Here is a 20,012-nt window from a genome sequence, read left to right on the forward strand (position 1 = left end):
AAAATGCCAATTTTACACACATCAGTCAGCCAGTCAAACAATTTAAAATATATTATAAATAAATATGAATATATATATTTTTTGTTGATATATTCAATATTTTATTATTAATATAATATTGAATATGAAGTACATATTTTTCGCAATTATTAATACTAAAGAAATGAAAATTTTATGCAAGTAAAAAATACTTATTCATTTAATCATGAAAATATTTCCTTTACTTGGAAGTTTGAACAATAATACTTGGAAAATCAGAGAATTTTTAGAGACGTTTTTATAAGATTTGAGTAGACCCTCTGTGCGAATTTAGTTTCTTAAATTGAATTAGATGAAAATCAAAGATTAAACAAGATTCAGAAACAGTTAAATAAATTGATTTTTAGTAAACACACATTTTGTTCCTTCATTTTATGTTTCACTGATTATAATACAATGATTCTATTTAAAAGAATATAGGTATAATAAATCAAAATGCCGTTTTACTGCATCCCTTAAGGATTGTTAGTACGTGTCACGTATCTAATGTCTGCGAGATTTAATACAGGTATATCGACTATCGCGTTTTGCTCGCAAATGCGATAATTGTATGATTAATGTTACACGATTGCGTAAATTTGACGCCCAGTATTATACGCTATCGTATTACGGTTGTTAAATATCTCACGTATTTTGAAATGTTTTTTGATGAACGTTGTAATATGTTGTGCTTAATAAACGTATATGTATAATTAGGATGATTGAACATTCATTATTTTAATGAATGAAAATTCAAAAAACACTGTATATACGAATGAATAGATACGAACGATTCTTTTGTTTTTGTTTTGCATCAAACTAAATTTTGACATTGTCTTATTATGTGACATAATCGTATATATATATATATATATATATATATATATATATATATGCACATCATAATTGTGTACTTAATTGTATCATGATATAACGCATGTAAATATAAGTGTGTTATAACTGATTATATTACAGTGACCCAGCATAGCGAATGCTATGCTTATTGTTATTTGTATATATAATATTTTTATTTTCTCGCTAATCATCACATTTTTCTGAAAAATTATTTATTCTACTCTTCCCGAATCTACGTTTCATTAACATATATATTTAGCATTTTTCTACGTTTATATATTGGTTTCAATTTTTTATATAATTGTGCCTTGAATTGAAATATGGTAAAATTATTGGTTATTAATTTAGCTTCATGTTTTTTAAATATTTTGTCATAAAACTGCACCGCATTTTTGGGTTGAATATCAGAGCCTTATTATTTCTTTTATAGACATAATGATTTGTATTAATAATTCTTAAATGTCTCGAATTTTTTGTTTTATAGTTTATTATAATGTAGCTCAAATAAATCTTTTCTTATTTCGTCTTTTTTTGCGTCGTTTTGCATTATAGAAGCACAATTGTATCTTAGTGAATTTTCTTAGAGATGGTTATCTGGTTATTAATATCTCTCTCTTAAACGAATTTCATATCTCAGTTATGTGATTATAAAGATAACTAAATCTTTTTTAAAGTATTCTTTGAATGTATACTTATAATTTCTTCGTAATATTTTCTTTCTGGTATAATAATAAAACTATATTATTTTTCTTCTATGTTTACGAAAAATGTTTGTTATCCAAATTAGCTTCAGGATCATTTTCATACTAGGTTTCCAGTTGGTCACGGAAAAATGTTCAGAATGAATTTATTACAGACATAATAAAAAATAACACGCACGTGCATCTATGTATTATGTATAGGATATACACATATTGTGGACAATATTTCGTGTTAAAGTATCACGGAAAAGACGTTTATGCATTTTTCATAACGCGAGCGCAATCGATTGAAGATGACGCATTCTCACTTCTGCAATAAAAGCTACAAATGTCGTCAGTTATTGTTTCTTGTTACAAGGCGTTATTTCGACATATTTCTCAATTACATTCTCATACTATAAGCGTGTTAGTTCTTAAGTCGAAAACGGATGAACAATCACACGCACGATATACCTGCTAAGTAGCGTTTTTTTATACTAATCCGACATTTATCGTTATCATATAGCTAAACCATGAACTGCCTTGGAGATTTCTTTTTTTTTCAGCTATAATTCTTTGCGATTACATCTAAACCCGTTGCTGCATTTTCTCTTTTTTACTTTTCTGGAAGGATTGTTTTTGCATTTTCTTTCTGTTGCATAATTTATGCGATTGTTTCCTTTGCATGGATTAACTTGTGCAGAATTCTCTTCTCTTACTTTCTTTCTTTAACATTCATTAAATGATTACTAAAAGCAAAAACGTGTTATTCATTTGTTTGATGTAATTAATAAATCATGTTTTTCTCTTGTATTATTATTGTTTTGATGTAATTATTTGCTTTGTGCAATTTTTGTAAAACCATTTATCATAGCACTAATATTGTTGGTTCTATACTGTTGAGGAAAGCAATTTGATGCAATAGATGTAATGAAAAGTGGATATTAAATCCTGTCTATATTTTTATTTTTATAATTTTTAATATTTCATGATCGATTATAGATTATAAGTTTTATACATATATACACACATATATATATGGCTGTATATTAAATTCAACCATTTGAGAAAATCATATAAATCAGCATTTGATACGGATTAGATTTGGAGCAATTAGATGTGGATATCGTTTGAATATGAGTAATTTCATAACTAGAAATAACGATCACTGATAATGATACTATTGCATCATTCAGAATATAGTACATAATATAATATCAATATTTTAAGTAAATTATCAATATTTCCAAGATAGCAAATTGCTAGCACAGCACGCAAATATACATTTTTTAATTACTAAAAATAAGAGATGCTAGCTTTTTCTAATTAATAAAATTAGTATATATGTATACATACATATATATATATATTTATACAACAGAACTTATAGTTTAAAGTATTTTATTCATGGCAAAGTTTTTTAATTAGCATTTTTTACATAATTTAATACTCTATTAAATTTATATTTATTTGTTTTTTATTTGCTTATGTAAAATTAAACAACTCGAGACTTATTACAAAAAACCAAACATCTTAATAGCGATCAATTAGTGTATAATTGATATATGTTAAATTTTTCTATAGTAATCTTAAATAATAAAAGAAGCATAGAGAAAGAGAGAGAGAGAGAGAAAGAGAGAGAGAGAGAGAGAGAGAACTTTGTAGTGGAAAGCCGGAATGTATAATGCTTTTAGAAAGAAAAAAAAAGATGAGTCGCGATTTTTTTGATTATTATGGATATCGAGAAAATAAAAAGCATCATGATTTTCGTGTAATATTATACGTTAAATATTATACGGTTGTCACGAGCAGAGCGTTTTGCGAAATTTACGAGATTGAAATCACATATGCCCGACATTGTGAATTATTATAATGGGGCCGCGTTGGCGAATAAAGTTCTATTTTACTTTCCATTTATTCTCGTTTTTTTGTATCTTTTTTCCTGGCATATTACGATTTGTCAGTCCGTCTATCTGTCAAACCAGTAGTTATATAAAAAGACTTTTGTGAAGCTGGCAGGATTACATCGGCAGAATCAAATCGGATCTATTAGAATATTTAGTGCCTATTTTGTATTTTATATTATTTTATATTTTATATTATATTATTATATTACCATCAAAAATAATTTTGTACTTTGTCCTATTTAAAAAAAAAACCGTGGCACTGCTAGCTTTCTGTTAACTTGGAAAGCCCAAAATAAAATCAACAGCCTAGAATAGAAATCGAAAGAGCTGAATTTGTAATTTGTACTAATTTGTGCCACTCAAAACGAATCGAATATTTATATGAACTTGTTCAAACAACCCTTTTTTCAATAAATCTAAAAGTAAAAGTTTTTTTTTTCGATCTTTTTACAATTAAATCTTGTTTTGAGTTATAGAAATTAGTACAAATTCAGCTCTTTTGATTTTTCTTTTTTTGAGGATTTTCAAATTAATAGGAAGCTAACAGCACCACAGTTTTTCTTGAAATGGGACAAAGTACAAAATTATTTTTGGTGGTACAAAATTAGTTTAAAATGGATACTAAATATTCTAATAGGTCTGATTGGATTCTGCCGATGTGGTTCTGTCAGCTTTACAAAGGTCATATAAAGCTTTATTTAAATGGAATGACTTTTTAATTAATATGTTGCTCGTATGTTTTTCACATCATTCTAATTGTACGTTGTCATATTACGAATATGTCACGAATATGTAACGAATATTGATAATTGATACTTTTATAAAAAAATTGAAATTATTATTATTTGAATTGTAAAATATCTTGAAATATTTGTATTAAAATTACATTAAAAATTATCTAGCTTTATAATAAAATGCTTTCTTAAATATGCAATCAATTAATGATGGTAATATTACAAAATAGTTGTTATTTTTTTAGTTCTATTATTTATATAATATCCCTACAAAACCATGAGAGAATTTTATTGCGATTTTACATTAATTTATTTAACATTTATACGCTACTATATTTTATACATGAATATTTAATTTAGCTTAAAAGCTTTGCGAAAATGGCGATGTAATAATAATAGACTGAAATTATTTCATATTATGAGTGAGTACAGTATAGTACTTTTCAGTATAAAAATTACTTGCATATTTGAGTGTAAACAATTTTCAAAGTCAGTTATTCACAAAATTTATGTTACATTTATATAACAGAGTTTGTGAGAAAAATATTAACGAAATTTTTAATCAATTAAATGAAAGAATAATAAAATAAGATAAAACAGATATTCTTTTTTTATGTATCGTGTGTACTCATAATACGAGGTCCGATAATAAAGGTACAGACATTGGTTATAAAATAATCTGTACGCGCAATTTTGAAGTAACGGGTATGTTAATAGTATAGGGAAGAGGACTAGTAACCGTGTGTTGTTATTTTCCATTTATTGACCGAAGCAAGTTAATGAAATGGTCAGTGCGATTGAAAATTATTTCAAGTTCGAGATACACACAGTTATCAGATTTTTTTCAAGTAGAAAATGTGAATTATAGTATAAAATTTAGTGTTAGAAATGTTTATAGCCAGAATGTTTTAAGCTGAAAAGAATTGTGCTTCAACAAATTCAAAGATCTAACGATACATTTTTCAAATTTAAAGATGTGCCATTCGGCTATCTTGATTTCGTTGCACCATATGCACACTTCTTTTTGCCTTAAAACATTCTGGCATAAATGTTCTCACTATTTTTAACAATTTTTTACACTATGAGTCACGCCTTTTGTTTATAAATCTGATGCGCACCTTGAATTTGGAAGAATTTTCAATCACATCAACTATTTTATTCATTTGCCAAACTCTGATCTGGATGGAAGACAACAACGCTTGCACAGTTATTAATTCTCTCCTCTATATAATAACACATGTCCATGACTTCGAGATTGCACATACAAATCATTTTCTAATCAACCTGTGTACCTTTATTAGCAGATCGCTCTCGTATGTACACGTAATATGATACTAATGGAAGTATGTAATATATGTTTCGCGCAAATTTCGTGATCAAGTACCGTCCATGAATCTAAAACAGAAAATTATGATTGAGTACATACCTTTATACCGTAGTTACTCTCCTCGTAAATGATGGAGACGTAGCTCCAGCCCATTGTAAGTACAATATCGACCATTGCTTTGACTTGATAGTGATCGCTAGGTATCGTACGGGTAAAATATTCGAAGCGTTGCTTGTTGGAAAGCTCCGGACTTGTTGAGAAAAAGGAGACCTACAACATAGACAAATTTTTCTATTAAATTATTTACATAAAAAAAAAATAATAATAATATATAAGGAAATTATTACACGATTTTTATAATGTTAGATCTATACACTTAATTGTAGCATCAATCGTCGTAATAAAACGTAAAAAGATAACCGTCTTTGAATCTGTTTTATAGATTTTTGCTTATGTTATTTGCACATAAAAGAATTTTTGCAATTTTTTTTCTTATTTAATGAAGTGGTAGAAAGAACAAAATGACAAAAATATATCATTATTTTATTAATTTGTTAATTAATAAATAGGAAAATTACAATAAAATCTCTTTAAAACCATAAGAAGTATAAATAAATTGCACAAGATTTTTTTTCGTACGACATATTCGAAATTACTATGTCAACAGTTCAAAGTATTTAGGAGTATAAAACTTTTGTGGGAAACTTCCATCGCCTTCATTTTTAACTTCGAATTCTTAGTTGAAATATTGAAATATCGAAAAATATCTTTTTTTTCAAGATTGATCTTTGATTTTCAAATTTATCGGAAAACGATATCGAGCTCTTTATGGCATTGCGATATTATAGAATACGGTTCATATTGGATAATTTTATTTCTAATTACGAGTGAGTCGACTGCATCTGGCTAAAAGCGAAGTAAACTTGAATTTTCCTGGAAGTGGTCGATGTTTCTGCTGGTTCTGGAAACTGACCGAGTGAAAGCATGTAATTTAATGACTGTCGGAGACTCACACGTAAACTTGTGTGTTTTTCTTGAAAGAGAAAAATGTGTCTTGGGAACGTCAGCAATGTGAAAATAATTAATTTATATCATTCGTCGTTCTTTTAAAGCGATTTATACTATTGTCGAAAAGTTGAACACCATACAGCGAAACAAAATTTCACTACTTTTAAAGCATTTCAAAGATGCAATACAAGATATCTCAGTATTTAAATTTACAAGAAGATATAGCGTCAAAGCTCGAGAAAGATATAAATAATAGAAGAACCACTATTACGAAGCTTCAAGGATTCAAGAATTCAACAATGTAAGAGTTCAAAGGCTAAAAGATCACATAATCTAAAGGCTTAAGCAGCTACAGATCGAAAGATTCAAAAATCAAAATTCCACGGAATTGTGAACTTTTTAAGAATAAAATTTAAAAGGCTTAATAATGTAGAATATTTAAGGAAACAAACATAAAATCAAATGTATCCAGCTGTGTGACAGTCTAATATTTGGAAATCATTCAAAACAACTTACTTATGAGTTTGAAGATTTATGGAGTAACAAGAGTATAAAGTATTTTCTCGAAAGACAAAACAGAAAATTATGATGGTTGTATGTAAAGGACATCATTTGTCTAAATCATATGTTTCACGTAGCATTCCATAATAAGTTTTACCATCAATTTATTTATGGACTAAGTTCTTCCCTCTGTGTTTTCGTACAATATTCTACATTTGCTATTCTATGATGACGGTTCGAAGAAAAGGCGATTTTGGGTTAGCCGCATGTGGCAATGTAGATGATTAATTATCTCTCCATCATGTAGGTGTAAAATGACTTCTTTGAGATCAACTTGGTGATACAATTGTGTTAGAGAATTTGAACGAAGATGTATTATTACACAGACCTGAGAGGTTTTGTTGTTTGAGGATTATACATGGTTTGAGAATTACAGTTTTTCTACGTAACATTTTGTGTTAAATATCTGTGTTAAATATCCACAAAAATTGTCTATTACGTTAGATTTTTTAAATGGAATAAAATGGTTCAAAAATGACCATTTTGGCTATATTTATAAAAGTATTACATAGAAAGAGTAAATTACTTCCTATATTTTGATCAAAAAATGGTTTCACATTAGTATCCTTCTTTTTCAAAATCAATTTTTATTTGTCAACGTGTGATTTTATATAACAGAATATTTTATTTAACAGAATAAATTTTATACTAGGTTTTCAAAAGTTTATAACTTTTAACTTTGGTATATCTCGGTGAAAAAAAATCGCACATTGGCAAATAAAAATGGATTTTGAAAAGAATAGTACTATATAAAGCCATTTTTGGTAAAAAAAGGAATTATTTGCTCTTTTTTTGTAATATTTTTATGAATATAGGAAAAATTGTCATTTTTAGACCATTTTACTCCATTTAAAAAATTTAACGTGATTTTTGCGGCCAGATTCGTTTTCAGCACACAAAATTATATAAACCTATAACTCTCTCTTTCTCTCTCTCTCTGTCTCTCTCTCTCTCTCTCTCTCTCAAATAACTTTTAACACCCTAAATTTCGCAGATCTCTGTTATCGATATATTCTTATGATTGTCAAACTGGTAAATTTTTCATTGACATTTTGATTTTCAAATTGTTATTTCGTAATAGAATTACGTGTTTTTCGCATTGTGACTTGTTGAATATTGAATGACCCAAACTCGCATTATTTAATTTTTTATTATAATTTATCTTTATCGTAAATTTTTTTTTATATTCTATAACACATAAAACTTTCTCGTGGAATAGACGGTTTCACTTGACCTCGATCGTCGTTCGATTTGTCTTAGATAGTAATGAGATTTTTTTTTTTCAAAATATTCGATCTGTGCTAGCGACGTCAATGCGTACGCATCAGATGAGTTTATGTAGTGAGAAACGAGGCAGCGTTATCTCGCACCACGACGGTACCAACGCTATTTTTCTTCGGAACAATGCGCGTCCTATCATATATCGCGGTTGGTGCATGCTACGGCGAATATATTTATCACGATTTGTCAAATTCAGAGTGGTTACTATGAACTTTATGAAAACTCGCTTGTCCAATCATATAAATATCAAGCCGCAACAATGGACAATTTAAGCTTCGTTCGGTCCGCTCATTCGACTTGATCGATTGGTTATATCGTCTGCAAATTTCTTCGCTCGTGACGCTGAGATAAAAATACTGATGAAAAATAGATCTATGTAGAATGTTTGTGAGCAGAGTGTAAGAAGTTCCGACACTAACTATTTGTGCACGACCTAAAAAATTTGAAACTTTAAAATTATTTTTCCTTTTTTTTCAACGGCATTAAAAGTCTGGAAAATTTTTCATTGCGACAAATAGGAAAGAAATAAATATTTTGATGAATATTTTAATTAAATAAAATTATATTATTTAAAATTATATTGATATTTATATATGTATAAGTGTATATTCAGGATGTTTAAAAAAAACTATTCAGGATTTATATGATAGATGACACACACAATATTGAGTAAAAAAGTTTTAGTAAACATAGATCAAAAACTCAATCTTTTCAGAGATATAAACAATTTTGTATGTTATTATTATGACTGACTTATTTGCTTCTACGTGCTTCAGTATTTACAAACTGTGTTTTCGGTTTACAAACCGAACGCTTTATGAATCGAGTTCTAAATGTCCTTACTCAGATTCTATACTTTAGAAATATTTCAACCTAGTAATCGTTCATTTGTCATACAACTGTGTTATATAACTGAACGATTTTATACAATGAAATATATCTAAAGTATGTGTGGAATTTGAGCGAGAACATTCAGAACACAGTAAACACCGAAACACGTATAAGTCAGTTATGATAGTAATACACAAAATTGTTTATATTTCTGAAACAATTGAGTTCTCGATTTATGTTTACTAAAACTTTTTTACTCAGTCAGTATTGTGTGTATCTGTCATATAAAAGTTGAATAATTTTTTTAAATACTCTGTATATGTAACAACTTTATTTTTCGCTGACATGAGATATATTACACGAAAATATGACAATTATGTTTTCATTGCTAACAGATGATTAGATTATTACAGTATGCATATTAAAAAATAGTATGTCTTATTTGATGAAAACTCCATCGTCGACAGAGAGAATTTAATTATATACGCTCTATTTTTCTGCACTTTTATATATTAAAAAAGCAGAGGTTAAATAACATGTTATCTCGTGTCATTTGCGTTTTATTCTTACTCGTAAGTTAATTAAGGATTATGTAACTAACGCAGAATTCTGTTGGATGTTTGCATTTTTTACCATGATCATTTCTGAGGCTCGTACCGTTATAATCGGTTCTTTTGTAGAATCTAGAAAACGATGTTATCGTTAATTGAAATGAACCGGCTGCGCCCAAACCGCACGGAATTGCAAGCCTTACTCGCTACGCCGATAAAATGGGAATAAGAGAACAGATTCTCTTAAATTATTCGATATATCACTTTATAGTACTTTATTGCAATATCAATCAATGTTAATAATTCGAGAATCATTTTCTTTAGTCACAATTACATTTTATATTAAATTATCTTGACAAAAACAGATAATTCTTTTTTGTTTATTTCTGTCAATTTTCTGATCGCATCTTAATCAAACATGTCCGAAATGTATTGGCGGATATACTGAAACTAATTATATACATTTTTACGTCACATATAATAAATTATATATTATATAACAAAATTTTTAAATGTCTTAATACGATAACAAAGAGGACGAACATTTTTTCGTGATTATTTATTGTAAATTGCATAAAATATTCAGCAATGGATTGAGTGACGATAAAAATGCTAATGTGCGGTAGTTAAAGTTATAAAGTCCGGGTTAATTAAAAAATTTTACTAACAATTATAAATGTACTTTTAATCGGATAATGTAAATCGCATCTTTCCAAAGTCTTTATAAATTGAATCCAATTACTTTCTTCAGAAATTATTTCTGGATGATGCGACGGTAAGCGCGTGAAAAGTATTTTTTTTTTACTCTCAAGTAATTTTTATTCTCAAAGTTTCGCATTCTCCTTCCTATATCTCTTGCCAAAAGTATGCCGATGATCGAGAAGCGGCGGAAGAACGGTGATCAATCATTATTCAAATTTCAGCTGCGACGTCGACAGCATATTTCCAAGTGGAGAAAATTTTGTATGGGCGATGTAGGTTCTTGACGAGATGCGATTTCATTTATTTAGTTCACGTGACTTGAGCTCGCGTCGCGCGACGGCTTACGTCTTGAATCTCGATCGTAATCCTACGCGAGTTTCAACAGTGTCCTAACAGCGAGGAAGAACCACTTACAGAAATTGCTGCTGAACGTTTTCTTTCCAACTAATTCGATTCGCGAAAATCGTAACTAAAATTTATGACGTTAATGTCTTTAATCGACTTGATGTGATTAAAGTTATTCTACTTCAATTGAGTGATAATAATTAAGGGAGGACTAGCTGTTATAACAGATTCTCGAATGAAATAGATTGTTGTTACTATATTTGAGGTTATTTTCTTCATTAAAAATATACACATATTGAAAATTATAATCTTGCAAGTCTTGCAAAGTATTATAATTTTTGAAAAATAATTTTGTATACATATGCAGTGTTTGAATCGAATTATTTAATCAAACACATTTTTTTTCTACTTTGACCTTTTGTTTCTGTTTCTATTAATGAAAAATTTGATACGCAATAATGTGGATATATGTAGGAGTTGATAATGTAAATCTAAATAGATTTAGCTCTCGCATTGCAAACATGAATCTTTGTACGCGTGTGTTATTGAATCCTGTGAGTCGACTCATGTTCGCTTGTCGATCAAACTGCGATACATGTGTACGCACGAAATACTGATTGACACGAATAGTGAAGCTCCCTTTGACGCGTATGCACTTTCTGCTTATGCAGGTGTTATACCTATGTTTCTATGTCGATCGTACGTCATCGTGCTGACAAGTTGCGGAGAAATCGTTTAGCTAAGCGGTCGTCCACAGCCGCTTCAGAGCGAGCATAAACGCGATACTCTGTCGATGTGTATGTATAAGTTGCGTTAACGTGATGAATAATATATTCTTCGTTGCAAGATACTGCTACTGTAATATGAAAATACATCCTCTATATCACGTGCGAGAACGCGTCTTGAGTGACGCGAATAACGCATCATATTAATATTTTTTTCAACTTTTTATTACATTACAAAATTTATCTTGGGTCGACATATAAATGTATAATATTTTCAAGAAAAATTCCATAATTGTCGCGATTCCTAAAATGTAAACTTTACTATATTTAGTAAAAATATTATAACGTATCAGGATTATAAGATTGATTATGCTTAAATGATGAAATGTCATTCCTAAAGATAGAGGTCTTAATAATTGAAACGTGTTCTGTGTCATTTTAGAGAGAAGGTCAACTTTAAACAGATCTTGTCACGAATCGCTGCGGAAGTGACGAAGATCGAGCACTTTCTGATCTTGTAGAACCATATTATGAATATGGATAAAGTAAATTGCTAGCTTATATAAGAGAAAAATATGTCATGTTTATGAATAAGTGATACAATACTTATATCTTTTTTATCAAATAGACCTATTATCAGTCAAGAAAAAATGTTACGCTATGCAACAACTATTTTTAACATTCGATCCTGAAATATTAAATAGGTTAATAATATTTTTTTGATCAGATTATTCGATATTGGGTACTTTCCATTTAGTGACAAGTCGACACAGGTATTATCTTGTTTTTCTTTTTCATATCAAGTGAGTAAATTTAGAATGACGTTTATGTCGACTTGTGTCACTAAATGGAAAGAACCCATAATAGATTACAAAAAATTTATATTTTAAATATCCGATTATTTAATTCAAATTAATACTTTAATGCTTTAATAATCTCTGTATTATCTTGTAACTGTGATAATATGTTTAATCGTAATTAATTGATTTGAAAATTTATTAAAAATTGTTCCGTTTAACAAAGTAATGGCGAACTCTTTAATTTATAAAGTTATGCTTTCTACATCGATTCTATGCCTTTAAGCAAAAGTAGGAAATTGACTGGGTTGGAAAATTCATAAAAGTTTGCCACTTTTTCGAAATACTATGTCATAAGTAAAAAGCGATCTCAGTTCACGTCACATACATTCTCGAATAGTTTTCTAGTTTAACGCAACGTAGATACGACAAGTTTCATAAGACTGAGTTTAACAGACGCGACGGTACAGGCAGAAATGGGTACGAAAGAAAATATCTTATAATATAGCGAATATAAGTTTTTTAATCAGATAGTAACACTTTTGACAAATAAAAAACGTTGATTCTCTGATGAACATTCATACACTATCAGATTTTCAATTAAAATTTTTAAAAAGAAATTGTCAAATTATAAATTTTTTGAATTTAAATAACATTTCAGAGTTTCAATATTATCAGAACTTTATAATTTTAATGAAATATTTGATGGTAATATCGCGAGATATTCAAAGTTAAATTTGAGTTTTGCATCTGTTAAATAGTAACGGTATATATTCTTAACTGTTAAAATATTTATTTTTGAAATGTATTTTGTATATGTATATAATAGATATATTTTATATATAATATTTTATGTATATAATATAATATTAAAAATCATATACATATATAATATTTAAATAATATTACATTTTATATAATATAGAACGGATTCTTGGAACTAATTAATGTAGTCTTTTAATAATAAAAACTCATTAAATTTGAACAGTTATGTAAAAATAACGTATTTTATGCATATTTGTATATTATTTCTAATTTTTAATGTTATTTTTAGATCCATTAAATTCTGTTAAGATTTATATTTGTTCTAACATCAGAGTTTGAAATTTGTTTGGTGACATCTGTTATATATATTTTATTTTGATATAAATTCAATTTTATTTTATATAAATGCATTTCAGAGAGTCATTTTTCTCAGCTTACGAATCGGCGGATCGTGGTGTTACATGTTTGTTTCGCAAATCCCCGCGTTGAATCGTAGAAATAGATAGAGAATCCCATCGCAAAAAATGATGAACTAAATTAAATCCATTGCCGTTTTCCTAGACTTATATTCTCTGTCTGATCCTTTCACATCTTCCCCTGAAATCCTCGCGAAATCTCTTTCAAACTCCTCTGCCATGGATTTTCAGAGGCATAAATCGACGACAGTCGAGTTTTCGCCAAGAAATCGCTTTTTACTTCGGACACCTATAACTCATACCAAAGAAAAAATCTTTGTGGATAAGTTACACATCGCTTTTTTAGCGAGTGTTTCAACGTTCTAGCTAATATAATACGCCTTTCATTTTATTTTCAAACATAACCAAAGACTTAAATTAAAATATTTGAAAGAAATTTGCAACGCATATACATATTAATAAAGTGTGCGCGTATCTTTTTCTAACGAGTATAAGTGATTTATTTTGTTATCTTGTACCAATCTTGCTGAGAATTAAGGGTTATTATCATCTCGTTATATTAAATTGCTGTGTTTCGACTTTTCTTGATACAATTTTCATAACTTTGCATATAAATACACATATTACTGAAGTTTGACCTATACTATATCTATTACGGCGAGGAACTCGGCGTTGTAAAATGAGATCCTTACAAGGTGGATAGTATAAGTAAACTAATCTCATAACTCGCATATCAGCAACGACTATTCAATGAAGCAACACTACGTGAATTATTATTAAAGTAGTTATATATTGAATCTTAAGATTCGAGTATCTTATTTTATAATTAAGGAGTTGAAGTTTGTTTTTCAGTTGCTTTGTAGTGAGCAGTGCGTATAAATATTGTAGACAAATCTATGCATAGGTAATGATAAAGAGATATAAATGATACAAAAAAATTTTAATTGTACTACCAACACATAAGGTATGCTAAACAGATGTTTTTTGACATGTATTTGAACATACATACACACAGTCTGTATTTATATAAAATTATAGCGATGAAAAATTGTTGTGTTTCTCTGACTATAGTTATGTTGGAAAGTGATTGTTAAATTTTATTTTGAACTTATTTTCCATCTTAGGAATTATAAACGATATTATTAAAGTTCAAGTTTGATTCACTTTTGGTTGTGATAGTCGGTAAACAGGATTAATAAAAAGTTTTATAGGCAATATATGGCACTTTTGCGGTTGAACGGATAACGCCTTACAGTAGCACCTTTTAAATCTCAGCTAATAGAGCACTGAGAGCTATAACGGGCTAAGAGATTCGAATGGCTTATAAGGAAAGCGTTGGATGTGATGATTTTACGGTACGAAGATTTTAAACCGTGCGGTTCCGTAAACTTGCGTCAAGAATGAAGTCTTCACGGTTTGCTGCCACCTGACATTTTTACTTCACAACTTCTAGACTCTAGAAGCATAAGCATTGCTTAGCTATGAATTTTTGTGGTAGCTCATTGAAACGTGTGAAAAATATATATGAAATTTTTTATTCATCACATCTTGCATCAATGCTCGCATTTGGAATAAATTTATTCTATTTTATTCCAAAAGTGAGCATTGATGCAAGATATGATGAATAGAAAGATTCATATATATTTTTCACACGTTTCAATAAGCTATTTTATTACTTTTCTATAAAGTAAGATCTCTCTCATGTTTTTTCCTTGGTTTTTATAAACATCGATTATTTTACATAACTATACATATGTAAATATATATTATAATTTTTTCTATATATTTATAACATATGAAATATTAAAGTCATTTATAAGTCAAATCTTTACACATCAAAAATAATAAGTTCTTTCTATAATAAATAATAAATCTCTTTTACTTTCGCTATTTCCTGTTTTTTCTTACATTATTTAATGACAAAAATGTATGTATATATAATAACACTAAACGTCACAAAGATTTTTTCTTGATCGTGAAGGAGAAATAGTTTTTACAGAATATTCTTGGTGATTAAGTCGGTTATTAAGATATTTACACAAAGAGAATTGGAGTCAAATATGTACTTACTTGTGGAATCCTAAACAAACGTAGAAGATTGGCAACTTGAATTGATGTTACTGAACTTGCGGCACCAACGACACCACTGATTACCTTTCGTACAGCAGTTTTGTTGCAGTGATATTCTGCACCGTCTATGTTACTTATCGAACCTGAAATATACAATAATAACATACCATTGTTGTACTTGTTTTTAATTTATTTAAAAATAATATTTAAAATATTAACAAATTAATTAGTCTAATGATACACCTATCAATATGTTCTATATTGCTAATAAACGCGGAGATAAATTCGCGTTAATACAATAATGATGTTGTTTTGTTCGGATCGTTAATATTTTCATCATTGCATGGAATATACTGGTCAATTAATCAGTTTACGGTAATAATTCGTTTTGTATGACACAAATAGGCAGAGGTTGAATCAATAAAAGGAGTGATATAATGCGAACGAAATGGATGCCACAAATATCACAGGTCGATACTCACAAATACAATTTGCACATGCAAAAATAAATGATGTAAATAATTTCAATATTTTGTTCGTCAATATTGGTCCATTTATATTTATATTAATATTAAACCTATCCTTTTTTATTTATTGAATGTTTGTTATATAAATAATTTATGTATAATCAACGGATTATATATAAAACTTTTACCAATGAACGGAGCGCGTACATTTGACTGATTACATATGTGCCTGATATAAAATTAAATAGAATTAAAATTTATTTAGTTCAATCGAATTTTATCAATTAACATTATGCAGGCATATACAATGAAACAGGCCGAAATTAATGAAATTTTTATAACATAATTTATAATAAAATTCATAACAAAATCGTTATATTTGTTCCGGTTTTCTTTATCGCTTAAATTTTACTCCACGCAATTTTGCAGGATAGCACCTGTTGAATCGCTAGTTCTTACATTGTCATTGATCCGTGGTTGCGAACACAATTTACGAATAGATGTTATAATAATTTTCAAAATTGTATTGAATAGTGAATATAATCTCTGTCATTATATTTTAGAATGTAATTTAAAATTTATGGCATAATTTAAAAAGCAATATGAAAACAATTTTCATCACTAAACCTATTAAAATAATAATATACTTAAATAAATTTTCATACTGACATAGCTTGTAATATTAGAAAATATTTAAATATTTTATATCTTTTTTTTATATATTATTTTGCTGATTATCATACAAGATGTGATACGAATAAGGATACATTGAAAGAAGTGCGATTTTTTTCTATATTACTTTACATTGAAGTCTTCTTCCATGTTCCAATTGTGTAAACTCAATGATTATGATAATGTGAGAAACGTTGTTTGTAATTGAGTTGAAAATCGTATTCAAAGAATTTCAGATACGTAGTCGTCACCTGCATTGCATGGGAAATTAATCTGCCGATTTACACTTGGAGAACATCATTTTTAGCTTCTCGTTTGCACACGTGGCCCAAGAAGGTTTACCAACGAAATTCACTCTTTCTATACATAGCTAGTGCAAATATTTGCCAAAGGCTCAGCGTCGAGGAGAGGATGAAAGTCGAACAATGACTCCTTCTTGGGGGGGAGGGGGGGGGGGTTTCGCATTTTCCTCCTTTTACAAGCTTCGTTTTTCTTTTCCTATTCTTTTCTTTCGCTGAAACGCGGCGGCAGAAGAATTGCGATAGAAACGTTTTTCGCTTGTACTAACAACAAATCAATGAGAACGAAGTTACCTTTTGCTAAAAGCTTTGTGCATTCCATGAAAAATGATGAGCAGAGAAGGGGCTAGCAAAAGAACGTAAAAATGGAAACTCTCGCACCTTGTTCTGAGCTCTTCGTACGTCTTGCACATTGTGAAAGACGAGACCTTATTTTCACGGATCTGCGCACATGATAATGCATGTTTTCTCCTTTAGCTAAGATTATGGTCTTGAGAAGTGAGATAGGTCGATACGCGGACCGACGGGTGCAATGTGAGATGTAGGAACGACGATAGAGAAATTTTTCTATATTCGCATTTACGTAAACCGACAGATAAATTTGAAATGCTATAAGGAAAACATTTTAACAATGGATATCTGCAAAATATATCCATTGTTAATACTATTTTGCATATATCTATATATCTATATATAAAATGTTTTCCTTATAACATGACAAGTTTATCCAGTTGATTCACGTAAACAAAAATATAAGAAGAATTTTGTTCATCGCCGTTTATTTAAGATTATTATTATTTTAGCAATTCTATGATGAAAGTAATATTATTTCTACATTATATTAAATTGCTCATGAAATTCAATTTCTTTCCTAAAGATAAAATTTATATATTTTCTTTGACTTTCTTTATGCAGTCTACAAATTGAAAATCAAAGACTGTACGATGCACACGCTACACATACACACATATATCTATATATACATATGTACATACATACATACATACATATATACATACATACATACATACATATATATATATATATATATATATATATATGATGAGGTTAATAGAAATAATAGTAATAATAATCAGAATTTGTAATAATAATAAAGAAGTATATAATAGTCAAAAATATTCACAGAGTTTTTATTTTGTATGAGTCAAAAAGATACAAATTTGATATGTTTTTATTATATAATCACATAACAAGTTTTCTTGTTTATTTTTATGATATTGTATTTATTTAGTATTTTATATATAGAATTTATTTAATCTATTTTTTAAATAATGAATATTTATTATTTTAAAAATTAATCATGGATATTTATATAAAATCTTAACATAAATTTAATTTAAATTTAAACGTTAATTTATTTCCAATACAATATTAATTCTGTTTTATCTTTTAGTCAATATATTATTGCATAATATTGCTTTGATATTGATTAAAATAAATTCTTTTGATTTGTTTTATATATTCTTTAACTTGAATTTTTTATGCTTGAAATATTTTATCAATTTATATAAAAAATAGACTTGCTATAACTATCATACTCACACAAAGCAGAAACTCTCTTAGCAAAACTTACAAATTGATGGATTGCTTGATCTATCGTTATACTCATCGTAATTGGCAAACTCATTATAAAGTAACGTTTAAAAAGCACCATTGTTTATATATAGATTGTTAAATACTTTTTCATATGTCCATATATTTTCGTTATATTTACAAGAATAAATAAATATTTGTATATGCGAAAATGTAATGCACACATGTCGAATTTGTATAGAAAAATAACATGGTATATCAATAGTACATGTATACTAGAAAATATGTATTTACATTGAAAATAACGTTCTTGAATAAAAATATGTCAATATTCGTTATATCGATACACGTCTCCATGTCTGATCACCATTTACTCGCCGACCAATTTGCGTTATTCGCAAATGTACTTTGGTGCAGATTATTCGGATAATCGATCGTCAACGTAGAATATTCGCGCTCGTTCCTATACTCGGCGGATCGTCCTAATTTTCGGCTCATTGGCTATTACTGAAATTACGACAGCAGCCGTTCGGTGTCGGAAACCGCGCGAGCTATGGTTGAGGAATATCGAATAATGTTCTCTCTATTCATTCTCGCACGAACGGCTGGCGGGATTTCCAAATCCGCTAGAGATTTTTTTTCCATTAAGTAATATAATTAATTAGTTAATAGTTAATTTATTCTAGAAAATTGTTATTATAATCTAATGCTATTTAAGTTTAAAATAAATTATTTGTATTAATCTCGATTATTCAAGTTAAGAGATATATTTTGAAGAATGGCATATTTATTCGATCGAATTTGAAATATTTTATCAATTCATATAAAAAAATTCACATAACAAAATTTTTTATATAAATATACCATGTTATTTTTCGAATCTAATCTTTGAAAAAAAACCAACTTTAGCTTAAAGCACGATTGTGTGAGTTTCAATGGTGAACCTATTATAATTATGTAAACAATATAAAGTATCTTAATTTATTCTTGGATTTCTTAAATATATATAAACTGTATCCGGAAATTTCTCTTTCTGTCTTCTTGTATCAAAGTACTTTTTCGTGTCGTGCAGATGCGTATTGTGAGGAAAAATGAGAATGCATAAGGGGATATTACCTTGAAATTACCTTGTGCTTTATATAGCGAGGTTTTCACTGAAGGAGTGAAATGGAACGAGTCGAATTTGCATAAAAGTACGTGTTACGAAATCTGATGCTTTTTCATTGCGATACTTCTTCGACCGTTGTTAATAGATAAAATTACAATTTGTTTGAAATTTATAGCAAATTCTTTAGATTTATGAAAAAAGGAAATTCCGATTATTAAGATAAATTATTGCTGATAATTACTTTATCTTCTCTACAAACTATTCATTTTAATTAAAAAATGTCGAAGAATTTCTAAAGAATTCTCAGAATGAAATACAATTATGTTATGCAGTTGCGCG

General features: G+C 28.4%; 2 protein-coding genes across 6 annotated transcripts in view; one reads left to right on the forward strand and one right to left on the reverse strand.

Moving 5' to 3' along the window:
* Csn7 (COP9 signalosome subunit 7) overlaps positions 1-20,012 on the forward strand; it is a 92,427-nt gene that overhangs the window by 24,739 nt on the left and 47,676 nt on the right. The window lies entirely within an intron of this gene.
* LOC140668557 (uncharacterized) overlaps positions 1-20,012 on the reverse strand; it is a 138,061-nt gene that overhangs the window by 18,258 nt on the left and 99,791 nt on the right. For all 4 annotated transcript variants that reach the window (XM_072897707.1, XM_072897699.1, XM_072897717.1 and 1 more), the window contains 2 exons: positions 15,574-15,716; positions 5,621-5,791 (listed from right to left, as the gene is read on the reverse strand). In XM_072897707.1, coding sequence (XP_072753808.1) covers positions 5,621-5,791; positions 15,574-15,716 — 314 coding nt within the window. The remainder of the gene's footprint in view (positions 1-5,620; positions 5,792-15,573; positions 15,717-20,012) is intronic.

The sequence above is a fragment of the Anoplolepis gracilipes genome, chromosome 1, assembly GCF_047496725.1.
Source record: "Anoplolepis gracilipes chromosome 1, ASM4749672v1, whole genome shotgun sequence".
NCBI classification, from domain to species: domain Eukaryota; kingdom Metazoa; phylum Arthropoda; class Insecta; order Hymenoptera; family Formicidae; genus Anoplolepis; species Anoplolepis gracilipes.